This window comes from Apis dorsata, unplaced genomic scaffold (genome assembly GCF_000469605.1).
Source record: "Apis dorsata unplaced genomic scaffold, Apis dorsata 1.3 scaffold_56, whole genome shotgun sequence".
Taxonomy (NCBI): Eukaryota; Metazoa; Arthropoda; class Insecta; order Hymenoptera; family Apidae; genus Apis; species Apis dorsata.
This window is the reverse complement of record NW_006263356.1, coordinates 605,228-618,814: the sequence shown is the minus strand read 5'-3', so window position 1 is coordinate 618,814 and position 13,587 is coordinate 605,228. Positions and strand designations below refer to the sequence as shown.

The 13,587-nt window shown below is 30.7% G+C and overlaps 2 protein-coding genes across 4 annotated transcripts in view; one reads left to right on the top strand and one right to left on the bottom strand.

Moving 5' to 3' along the window:
• The first annotated feature begins 6 nt into the window (after window positions 1-6).
• The window catches only part of LOC102677460 (nuclear receptor corepressor 2-like), a 33,635-nt gene continuing 20,054 nt past the window's right edge, over window positions 7-13,587 (top strand). For all 3 annotated transcript variants that reach the window (XM_031515131.1, XM_006609402.2, XM_031515130.1), the window contains exons 1-7: window positions 7-164; window positions 1,712-2,161; window positions 2,574-2,882; window positions 3,440-3,859; window positions 4,358-4,711; window positions 4,902-5,374; window positions 8,167-8,291. In XM_031515131.1, coding sequence (XP_031370991.1) covers window positions 9-164; window positions 1,712-2,161; window positions 2,574-2,882; window positions 3,440-3,859; window positions 4,358-4,711; window positions 4,902-5,374; window positions 8,167-8,291 — 2,287 coding nt within the window. In that variant the 5' untranslated portion in view covers window positions 7-8. The remainder of the gene's footprint in view (window positions 165-1,711; window positions 2,162-2,573; window positions 2,883-3,439; window positions 3,860-4,357; window positions 4,712-4,901; window positions 5,375-8,166; window positions 8,292-13,587) is intronic.
• On the bottom strand, window positions 10,362-13,581 carry LOC102676809 (SH3 domain-containing protein C23A1.17). The gene is made up of 3 exons (XM_006609400.1): window positions 12,565-13,581; window positions 11,724-12,174; window positions 10,362-11,479 (listed from the first exon to the last, which is right to left on the bottom strand). Exons 1-3 carry the CDS (start codon window positions 12,866-12,868, stop codon window positions 10,393-10,395), a joined length of 1,842 nt encoding a protein of 613 aa, XP_006609463.1. The 5' UTR covers window positions 12,869-13,581; the 3' UTR covers window positions 10,362-10,392.

The window sequence follows — 13,587 nt, the reverse complement described above, 5'->3', positions numbered from 1 at the left end:
TAGCGACAATGGTTACCTCAGCCTCGTCGGCACCGACTCCAGTGCCAGTTCCAGCACCCGCAGCTGCGCCTGTCAATCCACCTACAGTTAGTCAAACGCCACCACCATCGCTTTCGGGAACTGCTTATGCCGCGAGAGATGCATATCGCAGCGCCACCACGAATGTAGGTATTTTTCTCTTCGATTTATCCCATGATAAATCGTCGCACCCTCATCTTGTACTCTCTCTTGCTTTCATTTCATAAGAATCATAAATAGAAAAATAGAAATCATCGTACAGAAAATATTCGTACAAAAATTTAAAATGAAATATTTTATATATAATATTAAATATTTAGTTTATTTTCATAATTTGTTATTTCTTGAACGAATACTTTCTACACGTTTATTTTTGCATATTTTTCTATTTTTGTTAATATTTTTATAAATATTAAGAACGAGTATAATGAGTTCTTTAAACATCCAAAAACATTTATTAATGAATTCTTTTTCTTTTTTGTTAAAATTTATTATAGATATAGATATATAAAATTTTATTTTAAAATGATCGCTGTAAAAATATTTTTCATACCGATTGTATATTGCAGAGAAAGTTAAACACATTAATTTAATACATATACATATAAGTAGCCAGTATTTGTAAATGTATATTATATAGTACTCTTTTGTAGTTAATCGAATATTTGGTACGCGTTATATTGTACGTAGAAACGTGTATATTGTATGTGTTCTGCCCTTGACTTTCAACTACTATTAGCCCTCTCCCGTTCTCTTTTCACATCATAATATAATCTACTTTCTCTATTGCAAACCTTGTACAATTTTGAATTAATTTTACTACGATATCAAAATTCAGGAATCTGATGAGATAGTTTTTTAAATAATTCTATTAAAAATTTTGTTTTATTTATTTTTAACAGTAGAATTATTTTTAACAATTTAATCCGAATTAGAGATATGTATTGTGTAACAAATATTTATATTGTTATATAATTTCTAATTCAATTTGAAGTTCGATTTTTTAATTGATGAAATTATATTTTGAAAATATGTAGTAGTATAAAAATACATAATGAAATCTATTAGAAAAAACAGATTATTTACTTAACATACTTTTTACCATTTTTATGATATAAAGAAAGGTAATTTCAAGAGAAGTGATAAAATGATTTTCAAATTTGAAAATTTTTATTCATTATTTCTGATGATTTAATTTATTTACATATTCAATTAATAATACATTATATCAATTATCTTTTTTGAAGTGAATAATATTCAACGTTATATATACATTGTTAAGTAAAATTTGATAAACGGCAGTAAGAAGTCATATATAGTTATCTGTTTGGGTGTAAGATTATGATCTTAAGATGCAATGTAAGCAAGACGAGTAGTAGAGAGCGAGAGAAAGAAAGATGAAAAAACTAAAAGCAAGTTTTATTCATAATACGAGTGCAAGGAACGTATGACGGTTCTAGGTATATAGATAGTCTACCGTCTGCCCTCTTGAACCGGGTCATCGATTTTCTTGAAATAGGTTTACAAGAGAAGGTTAGGCAAGATAAATTGAATAAAACGCACGACGAAAAAAGCATTAGAACACATAAATATATTTGAATCAAACAAGATGAGGATAAAAATAGAATAGAGAAATGCACACATAAAATGAATGTAAAAAGAAAGGATAGATTTTTATTGTAGTATCTTTTAGGTGAACGAGAGGATTGCCATCAGCGTGAGCAGTAGTCCTTTGTCGCAGATTGGAGTCGATGTTGGAGTAGTTGCAGCCGAATATGCGGCAAATAGCGGTATAAGTAGTGGAAGAGGAGAGAGACCGAGGATATCTCTTTTACCACCTGCTTCGGTAACGCCGACACCTTCACCAACAGCACCAGGCTATCAACATAACATGTCTGGAGTTAGAAATTCACGAATAGCCCTGATGCCCGTCCAGCCGGATCAGTATTGCAATCGTACAGCCGTTGAAATGGCTAATCTGCAGGAGGCGCCGCCCTTCAAGAAAATACGCCTCAGTCAACCGACCCAGATTCAATTGCAGTCCCAAACGCAATCTCGTTGTCATAGTTTGTCACCCGCTGATCCGTGTGTTAAGCAGGAGCACGTGGTGCAGTTGCAGCAACCGCTTAGGATAGATACTAGGGTGGGTACATAGGTACACGCGTACAAAATATGATTCAGAATAAATATGACATCTGACAAAAATTGTTTTGAAATAATTTTGAAAAAAATAATTTTGAAAATTGTTTGAAAAGAAAGTCATCATATGAATATGAATTTTATTATTGGCAACAAAACTATTATTAATTTTATTATTGGCAATGGAAGTATTTAACATTAATTATTGCGTTACATATTTACTTATGTCAATAATTTTTGTGTTTTTAAAAAAATGAGAAAAATAATAATAATATATTTAAGCAATAAGCAATTTAAGTATTAAGTATATATTTGAAACAAATGCGTATATACTTGTATTGAAATTAATAAAGATTTTTATTATTCATGATTTTAATATTAGTTTGGTACAGTATTATATGAAAAATTTTTGCTAGGAGCAGCCGGCAACAGAAGCGTATACACCGCAAACTGAAGCCATTTCGCCTACGCTTCCGGAACCAAACACACAAGAAGATGCACAGTTCAGAAGCACGAAAGATGATCTTCTGCAACAAATTTCTAAGGTTGATAGGGAGATTGCAAAAAGGGAATCTCAGATAAATAAGCTTCGGAAAAAATTAAAAGAATTGGAAGAAGCGGCTAATAAACCTCTGGAAGCTAGCGGTCTTAAACGGCAAGTTGAGGAACAGTCTCAGCAACCAAAGCATCAATCTCTGGCACAAAAAATTTATGCTGAAAATAGGGTAAAATCTTATAAATTTTATATTTAATTTAAATTAACTATACATAACTTATATAAATTATAGTTTATATATTGTATCGAATTAACTTATAATTGAAAAAGATGAGTTAATTTATTAGCGGATATGACTTCAGGGTATTGAATAAAATAGAATGATTCATCACAAATTTATAAGTAACATATTTAAAGAAAAAATAATTTGTTTTTTACTGAATACATTTTTAATTTAGAAATGATAAAATAAGAAATAATTTAGTAATTTATTTAACTTAATCTTAATTGATTTAACTTAATTTCTATTAAATTAATCTTTTTGTGTTTTAATTTTTATATACTTTCGTTTGATGTTATCTCTTGACTTTTAATGACTTTTTGATTGCTGATAATATTATAATTTTTCAATGTATGTATGATGCGTCATCAGTATTAGATAAACATTTTAAATTATATGCGATCTTGGATTAAAATTGAGACTTAAAAAAAGTTGATTTTATAAATTATAATAGATTATAAAGATTTTTTTATTGCGTGATTTAATAACTTATATGTTAATTACAGAGAAAAGCAGAAGAAGCTCATAGACTTCTAGAGAGGCTGGGTCCAAAAGTGGAATTACCTTTGTACAATCAGCCATCAGATACAAGTGTGTATCAAGAAAATCGAACAAAACATCAAACGTGTATGAGAGCAAGGCTTATAGCGAGGCTTCGACGAGAACACGCTGAACGTGCATCTCTTCATCGACAACAGTCACAAACGTACGCTATTTTGGTACAGGAGTGGCATCGTAAAGTAGAGCGATTGGAAGCAACGCAGAAAAGGAAGTCGAAGGAAGCGAAGAATCGCGAATTTTTTGAAAAAGTATTTCCAGAGTTACGAAAACAAAGAGAAGATAAAGAACGTTTTAATAGAGTTGGTGCTCGTATCAAGAGTGAAGCTGATTTAGAAGAAATTATGGATGGCCTTCAAGAACAAGAGGTATATCGTTTTTTTTTAATGATAACATCGACATTTTATAATGCAAAACTAATTATATGAGAGACTAAAAAAAGAAAATCAAAGGGAAGTTCATAAGAGTTATTAGAGGAGTTGAGGGAAAAATTAAAAAAATCAATATTACTATAAAAATGATTTAGGTATTATATATAGTATATATTTAATTATAAAAAAGGTGCATATTAAATATTATAAATTATTAAAATAGCTTAGTTATAATAAATTTTCAAGAATTTCAATGATTTTTATAATATTTTAATTTGGATTTGATATTTTTGAAACAATCTTCCAATATTAATTGAAAGTGATCAATAATTAGATATGATTAGATTCGTGGATAGTAATTATGATTTACAACTTCACGTCAATCTACAACATCTAAGAAATACATATCTAAAATTTATTCGAATATTTCGAATATTCAACACAATTATTGTAATTGTAACTATAGTATCTTACTTTTTTAAATTATTTTTCCAGATGGAAGATAAAAAGATGCGTTCTTACGCAGTCATACCTCCATTACTATTGGATACAAAGCAGAGACGAATTGCGTTTCAAAATCGTAATGGTCTTCTTCAGCCAGAAGAATTAGAAGCTCTTCATAGTGAACGGAAGTTAATCAATGTATGGAGTTCTGTAGAGCACGAATTGTTTAAAGAAAAATATTTACAACATCCTAAGAACTTTGGAACGATAGCTCAATCTTTAGAACATAAGTCCGTTCCAGATTGTGTGCATCATTACTACCTCACTAAAAAAGCAGAAAACTATAAGCAGCTCTTGAGAAAGTCGCGGCAACGAACACGTTCTCGAAACAATCCTAATAATAAAGTAAGTTCAATTACAACTATTTTCTACTTGCTATTTTAAATTAAGAAATACTTGTGTATAAAATTTAAAAGATTCGCATTTTACTCTTTTGCTATATATTAATTTTGCGTTCTCTTACGAACATGTAATTATTGCAATTGTAGACAGATATAAAATTATAACATTAACTTTTATATTGTTTTTTTTTCAGGTAAATAATACCAGTTCAAGTATTGGAACTTTAGATATTTTAACTACGGGTGTTACGACAAGGTTGCAACGTGAGCAACAGCAGAAGACGCAAGAAAATCCTCAAAATAGTTCGGCAGCGACATCAACTACAACGACGACGACGACTACGACAACGTCGAGTGTATCAACGGCTGTTGCGACAACAATAGTCACCACTTCGACGACTCCTTTAAGTTCATCAACGTCGAGTATATGTTTAACGACAGACTCTGTAATAGCATCAACGACAGCTACAACGACATCTGTGTTGAGTACTACGACATCGTCAGTCACGACGTCATCGACGATAACAAGTGCGAAGGATAATAGAGAAACCAATAAAGAAAACAAAGAAAGTAAAATAGAATCGAAAGAATCGCATCTTATCAAAGTGGAAGTGAAAGAAGAGCCACAATTAAGTTCGGAAACGGTATCAGGAAAGGACATCAAAATGTACGTAATATATTTTTTCTATTAATTATAAATATTTTTAATTAAATTTATAGAAAATTCTAAAGATATATTATTTCATGGAAACGTATAGAAAAATTTAGTATATTTTATTAGTTTTTAAATAAATTCATAATAATTTTATTCACAAGGGCTTTATAAATTTTTTACGAGTAGTAAAATTATAATATTCGAATATATAGCCATTTTATATATATAAATATGATATATAAAAGCAATGCTAATTATTTATATTATTTATTATATTATTTGAAAAAATTGATGATTCAAAATTAAAAAATTGCTCACGATAAATTAATAAAATTGTGCAAAATTATTTGAAAAGTATTATTATTTATAGAAGTATTATGTTAATTATCAGATATAATTTTAATGATATTTAAAACATTAATTTTTTGGTTAAAACTTTAAAAAAGTCTAACAAAAAAAAGTAAAAACTAATTTTATTTAAAAATGTTAATTTTTCTTTTGTATATTAGTTTTATATATTAAATTTTTGAATATTTATAATTATATGTAATAATTATTATTTCTAAAATTGGATATTTAAACAAAAATATTTATTATTATGTTTTTCAAGAAAAAGATATATTTTTTTTGAATAATAAGGTAACAATAATAACGCATTATAATTTATATAGCATAGATGATTTTAATAATTTTGCACAAATTTATAAAATTGAAAGCCGTAATTTTTAATTTTTTTTGTTTATAATATAAAATATCCAAAATTATTTATAGAAAAAAAGAGCAAATAGAATTAAAAACATTTTAATTTTTAATAAATTATTAATAAAGCAATTTCAATGATTTATTTTTACAATATTTTTTTATAATATTATTTAATAATTATAGTTTTGACATTAGTATTAACATATAAAAATAAAACTTTAATATAATTTTTTTTCTATAATAAAAGCGATGAAATTAATTGATTTTCTTTCGTAATATAATAAGAGTTACATTTGGTTTTCTGTTCAGACTAACTAGAATTTTGGACGCAAACTATTTTAGTTATAAATTTATACGCAGAATCGGTCATCGGATTAAATAACTGTTTCTATTTCTACTTCAGTTAAAAGTTTGGGTACTATAAGTCTCAAAATAGAATTTCATATTGATCAAATGATCAACTAGTTATATTTCTATTTTATTGTTTTAAAATATAATGTTATATAAAAATTATATTAATGACTATAAAAAATAAAAATGGTTTCCTAATAAAATAATATATTATAAATATATATATTACATGTTTTAGAGCATCATATAATCATCATTAGTAACTTAAATTAATTGTTTAAAATAATTAATTTTTTCATAAATGCATTACATATAATTCTTCATGTATAAATCTGTATAATCTTGTTAAAATTTTTTTTTTAATATATCAAAAAATTTTAAATTTTTTCCAGATTTTTATTTTTTATATAAAATTGTCGAATTGAAAGGAATATAAAGGGATAAAGTCATTTTAAAAATTGCAATTGACATAAAAGCATACAGTTCGATTACTTGAATGAGCTTCATTTTACTAATGATATTCATCGAGCAAACAAATCAGTTTTACGATCAATTCTAATTATTACTTACTACATTTAAAAAATATTAAAAAATATTTCAAGAGATTATTCGTTCGAATTCAGACTAAAAATTACTCGTTCAAAAAGTTATTAAACTATCAATATAAGAAAAGTCTTTTTACTTTTAAATAATAAATAAATTAAAATTGATAAATATAATTTTGATTAATAACAAAGATAAGAAATTGTATATAGAACACTTATGCACAAATTTAATTTAACATACTATATCAAATTTTTATAGTTATATATATTTTCAGATTAATATAACAAAACTATTAATAGACGAGAGATAGATCAAATAAATATAAAACTTTAATTTTTTTTTTTAGATAAATATTTTTACAATAATTTAATAACCTTTTTTTTAATTTAACTTTTTTACAATTTAAACAATTTTTAATTTATAATGAATGAATAGAAGAGAAAAAAAGTAATAAGAATAAATTATTGAAGCGTGGAGAGAAGGATGGAAGGAGTGGGGGGATGAATGGAAAGCAGATGGGGGAAATAGAAGGTAAAATGGAGGTTCGAGAGGGAAGACAGGGTAGTTATTAGCAGATTGTAATGCTAATCAATGGTTACTGGTTAGTGGATTATGTTTACGTAGGCATTCATCATCGAAATGGAGTCGATCGTTGAAAATCTGATTCCGAATCGTGCGAAGATTGGAACGAGGGACTCCCCTCGTTCGTTTAGGAATGACGATATAGAACGTTTTATTAATTTTCTCAAAATTGTATTCACAATTTGGACAAACATTTTTTTTTCTTCTTTTTTCTTTTAATTTTATTTAACTAGGGACAGAATTTTTCGAATTTTTCACCACGCATGACGAAAAAAGAACAAAATTAAATTATAACCGTATTAAATTTTTTAAATGGAAAATTTTTAATTTTCTTAATTTCAATTGTATCATTGGTTTATTTATACCAATTTTTTCTTTCATATTATATTATATTATTTTCTTGATGAATGATAATTTGCATGAATTGTTCTTACAATTTTGAATAAATTCAAACAATTTTAATTAATAAAATTTGAATTGAAAACGATTCAATAATTAAACAAAGTTCTATCAAATGATAAGAAGATTAATTGTTAAGTAATAGATTTATTGTTATAAAATAGATAGAACGGATTGTTAAATTTAAAGAGTAATAAGAGAAGAAAAAAAAAATCATGTTACAGGGAGACGAACAACGTCAGTGGTGGTAGCGTGGTAACCACGAACAGGATGAAGGAAAAGAAAAAAGATAATCACGCCACCCCTATGGAAACCAGCGACGAGGAAGCCCAATCGATGGACACCATTGGTGAGTTTTTTTTAAACAAATCTTACTAATTTGCTTTATTTACATTTCGCGATTTTATCATGGACAGTTTGATAAGCGATATAATTTATTTTCTATAGTATATATTTGATAAAATTTGTTTTTATATTTTTCTTTCCTTTTTTATTCACGATTGAGAAAAATTTTATTTAATAAAAAGTGATATTACATTTTTCTTCTCATTTTTTTTAAATGAATCGAGACAAATTTGTATAGTGGACATCTCGTGCAATATGAATTGAAGAACCGGAGTAGATATATTCGTTTTAATTAATTAATTAATCAATTTAGAACAAGTTTCGACATTTTGTATTTTATATATATTTCTTATCTTTTTTTTTTTTTTTATTTATTTTTAATCGGTTATATTATGATTTGAATAGAAATGAATTTATTTCATCACAATCATTCATATTTCATCTTATATCTATTTTTTTTTAACGAAGTTAAAGTAGAGATAAATTTTCGCTTAAGAAAAATTCATCCACGTATTTTAAAGGTATAAAAATAGGGGAAATCGACAAATTCAATTTTGATACAATTGTAAAATGGAAAAAGTTTTATTTAATCTAAAGCACGGCCGTGATAATATTAATCGAACTCGCGATAGAGGAGGAGGGTTGAAATTGTGTCGAGTGGAACGATTTAAAATTTCAAAGAGGTTTGAATAAAAGGTAAAGGTGGAATTTGTAATAAGTTTGAATAGAATTAATCCGACGATTGATCGAAAGAAGCTCGAATTTTTATATTTAAGCATGGAACGCGTGTTTTATACGTATTCATTTATTTTTTAATTATTCACAGTATTTACAATTTTTTGAATTTTTGATTATTAACATGCATCATTGACTTATGTTGTTAATAGCGATTTTATTGGCCGCATCATTTGTAAAATTATTATTAAAACAACAGTTAATTACATTAATTGGTCAAAAATTTAATATTGTTACTTTATTGTTATTTTATTACAAAAAACTTGCACGAAAATTTATAATGCAATTATATTTAATTACAAATAGAATTTTTGTTCGTAATTCAATATTGCATAATACGGTGAAATAACAAATATTAATTTATAATTATTTTTTATTCAACTATTCTCGATGTAAGGTATTTAAGATTTTTAACTTATAAGATTAACTTTTAATTTTGAAATAGATCATTCATATAATCATATTCATATAATCAATTTCTAAAGTATTTCAAGTTGCACTCAGTTATATCGTAAATATTTTCGTTATTTGAATTTCTTTAGAATAAATGCGAGCTTCTCGTTTTTTGATAGTACTGAAACAAATATTGTAAACAATCAATTATCTCTTTTCTTTTATATATTATTATTAATTATTACATATATGTAATACATTATAATACAATTAAATAATTTTTAACGTGTTAACAATCGGTTTAATTTTAAAATCAAAGATTAAGATTTCAAATATTTACATACATATATACATAATAATTGAGTTAATGAAATTTATTTTAATTGTTCTTCATTGATTACTGATATTATTGACATTATTTGATTTTGTCTATTACTATTTTTTAATTTATACTTACTTTATTTATATCTTCGCTTATTGAACACCAAGATTTTATTTTACTTTTTTTAAAAATGTTCATCATAAGAAATTCTCTTACTTAGATAAGAATAAATTTTAGTCAATTGACGATACGTCGATATCATCTAACTTCATTTATTTATTTCTATTTTGATTTATAATTAATATTACTAATCTGATTAACCTCTATAAGACATAAAGGATCTATTTTTTCATTGGGATACCTTCTTTTAATTAATCCGTAATACTATATCGTTTATTATCTTTTATTATATTTAAAATTACATTTAAATATTTTACCATTTACTTCTATAAAGCACAAAGAATCTAAAGAATTATTTTTTTAGACAAACGTGTCTATCATCTTAATATCATTCACTTTCATTTATTCATTTCCATCTTTCCATTTCATTCAATATAACTAAACACATCTTATTATTAACTTCTGCACAATAATTCTGTTCAATCGTCCGTTAAATTTATCTTCTCTTTCAACTAAGTCATACACAAACCTCCTCTCACTGTCTTTCGTTATTCGTAGTCGAAGTAGTCGACTCCTGATCCTCCGTTACCGTACTATTGGCCTCGTCCGACTGCGCCCTCTCCTCTGTGTTCGCGTGGCACAATTTCCTATGTTTGTGCACGAAATAATAACTCGGGAACTTGCATCCGCAAATCTTGCAAGGATAATATTGCACGTTCAAGTCCAACAGTCTCACTTCTCTCCTGTTCCTAGTACCGGTATCTTGCTGTCTCTGCCTGTTACCGATCGACTCGTTCACTCTGGTCGGTAACAAATGCCTCTTTGTGTGCTTCCTGTAACAATACTGCGACTTGAACGTGTGCCTGCAGTATCCGCAAGTATAACTTCCACCATTGCCCGTATCCATCCCAGCCTCGATCGGGTCACAAGGGCCTCCCCCCCCTGGTCCACCGTTCTCGTCGTTCTCCCCGTTCTCCCCGGAACCGTCATTCTCCTCGAAACACGGTCTCTGCAAACGAGATTGTGGCATCGCGCTAGGTCCACACGAGGACGATGAGTAATTCTCGTTCAGTACACGATGAAACTTCACTGGACCGTCGCAACACGCCACGTCATAAACTACCGATAAAACGTTCGACGAATTATCGTTTCCAGTCGAGCCGCGCCCCCTTCGCCTCGATCTTCCTCTGTCATTCTCTGACGACACTGGCTCTGTGTTTCTGTTGTTACGAGCCGCGGTCGAGTCGTCCACAGGCGTGAGAGGGGGCGAGGATCGGGCATCGTTCGTTCGGTTGTTGCTCGAGTTGGTGGCGGGATGTTCGTAGTCGGCTTCTTCCTTCGTCTCTCGTTGATGGTCGATCGGTTTCTTGCCGCTGTGACATGGAGGCACCGATGATCGTGAAGTGGACGATGGCGTGGGAGAGATCGATTGGCAGGGAGATGATGTTCTTGTAGACGTGGCTGCGTTCGACGTTGTAAACGCGTTGAACGCTGCTGCTGCCGCGGCCACGAACGGGAGAGTGCTCGACGACACATTCTCTGGCGATTTTGGCCTCGACTCCACTCTTAACCCGCGATTTCGCTCAATTTGGAACAACGATGATTTTGGCGATGGCACGTCCCTGTTAGCAGAAATTTTTATATTTCAAAGTGAGGAAAGCCACTTTTTTAAATACTTTTTTATACTTTTCATTCATAAACAGAATTTAGAAATCCATTGACATCCAAATGAAATCTCAATTATGTTTCAAAATCATTATACCTGCACTGTTTGTCCACGAGAATATCCCTATTTCGTGATCGTCAAAATGTTCTCGTGGATGAACAGTGTGCACATGCATGTTCGAAAAAAATGGCGATCCAAACCTATAAGCCGTCGTGTGCGTTTGTTGTATACTGGAGGACGGAATGGCGGAGACGCCGAGCGGGACGGTGGATTGCATGAGAACCGACGGTTGTAGTTGGGATAAATGCGGTATACCGATACTGGCGGATGGCGGTGCACTCGGTGGGTATAGAGGAGCGGTCGGTGGCCAGCATATGGTCGGATCTATCATCAATCTGCTCGGTATCGGTCTAAGTATATTGCCGGTGGGTGGCGTGGACGTCAACGTGGATGTCGGTCCGGCCGGAACTGGGATCGGCGTTGGCAATGGCGGAGGTGCCCTCAGCCTGAGCAACGCTGCTCTGCATTGTTCTAGTGCCCCTGGCATATGCAACAAATGCGTGGCCAATAAGACGCTGTACACGTTGTCCAACGTCACTTCTAACCGGCCTGTGTACATGTAGTTGAGCAATGGCGCGAACGCTTCTCCACCTGCAAGTTTGGATTCGTTTGTTTGTTTATTTTTTTGCGAATATATTTTTCAAAGTTTTTTTTAACGCTAAGTTACATCACGTTTACTTTTGATGTTGTACTGGTGATACTTTATTTGTTTATATTCGTTTATTCCAAAGAAACTTTTAATCTATTTACAAACAAACATAGGTATTCGAAAAATGCAATATATTTGACGATAACACGGGGAAGAAAAATAATATCGCGATATTAGATATAACATTCTCTTTTTAATCATTGAATTTTAAAATTAAACTTCATTTTGCTTTTTTCATTATTCATCATCGTCAAAATTAAACAAAATATAATTCTTTCCAACAAACTCGAGAGGCCAATCGGAATACCAATAATTCACGTAACGATATTTACCAATAGATGAAACCGAGACAGATGTGACTGGCTGCCTCGTTGATTGTCCCGACAAATTGTTACCGGTTACATTCGAGTTAATATTCGCGCTCACGCCCGAATTAGGTGTCGTCGCCGCGTTCGTGAGCAAAGCTTTTAGATAACCGCTGTGAGCGGCCAAGACACCTTTGTGGGCGACAAACTGGTGCTCGCCCTCGTTCCCGACTCTCACCACCGTGTCGGGTGGCGACAAGCTTTCTTGAAGCCGCGAATAATTGTCCGCTGTAACGGTATCGCCGAACCAAGCTCTGTACAGGCTGTACATCGTAACTCGACTCGAATCGTTCCAATTTATTAATTCTTATTGTTGGTGTCCGGTTCTATCATTTCAATGTTTCAAACGATTCCAAAGAGGAATATGTTGTTATATAAGTCACGATTCACGAACATAGCGTTTTCGTCAGAGGCAAAGTGTATCCCATTCCATCTTTCTTGGTGTCATTGTTGGCCGAGGACGAGGTGACGGAAAGGTCGAGGCAGAGTGAAATAGAATACTCTCACGGCTCATTAAACGTCAATTGTAAACAAACAGAACTGGAAGGTTACTCGAACGAAACTTCATCGTTCTCTTTCCTTTCTGATGGAATAGAGTGAGAAATATTCTGCCTAGGCATTTTATGACGAACGCACTGTAATATGGTATAAATGATTCACAAATTTAAATAATTCGAATAGTCACTTCGTATTTACATAATCCTTTGATAAAATCGATTATCACATGTCACACATCTCAATCTCAAAAAGATGACGGGTAATAAGACTCTCTTCTCAAAATCACCCTTAAATCAATTTTCCAACCACCCGTAATGAATGATCACCATTCGTACGTGTTTCACGTTTATACGAAATCAAACCAGAGGAATATTCTATTTTCCCTCTGCAGATAAACGCGGAAATCTAAGGGGGTGACCATCGTGTGTCGCGATTGCCCGTGATTTGAACGCCGGGAGTCGGTTCCTGGTAGCGTCACGCGCCTCACCACCG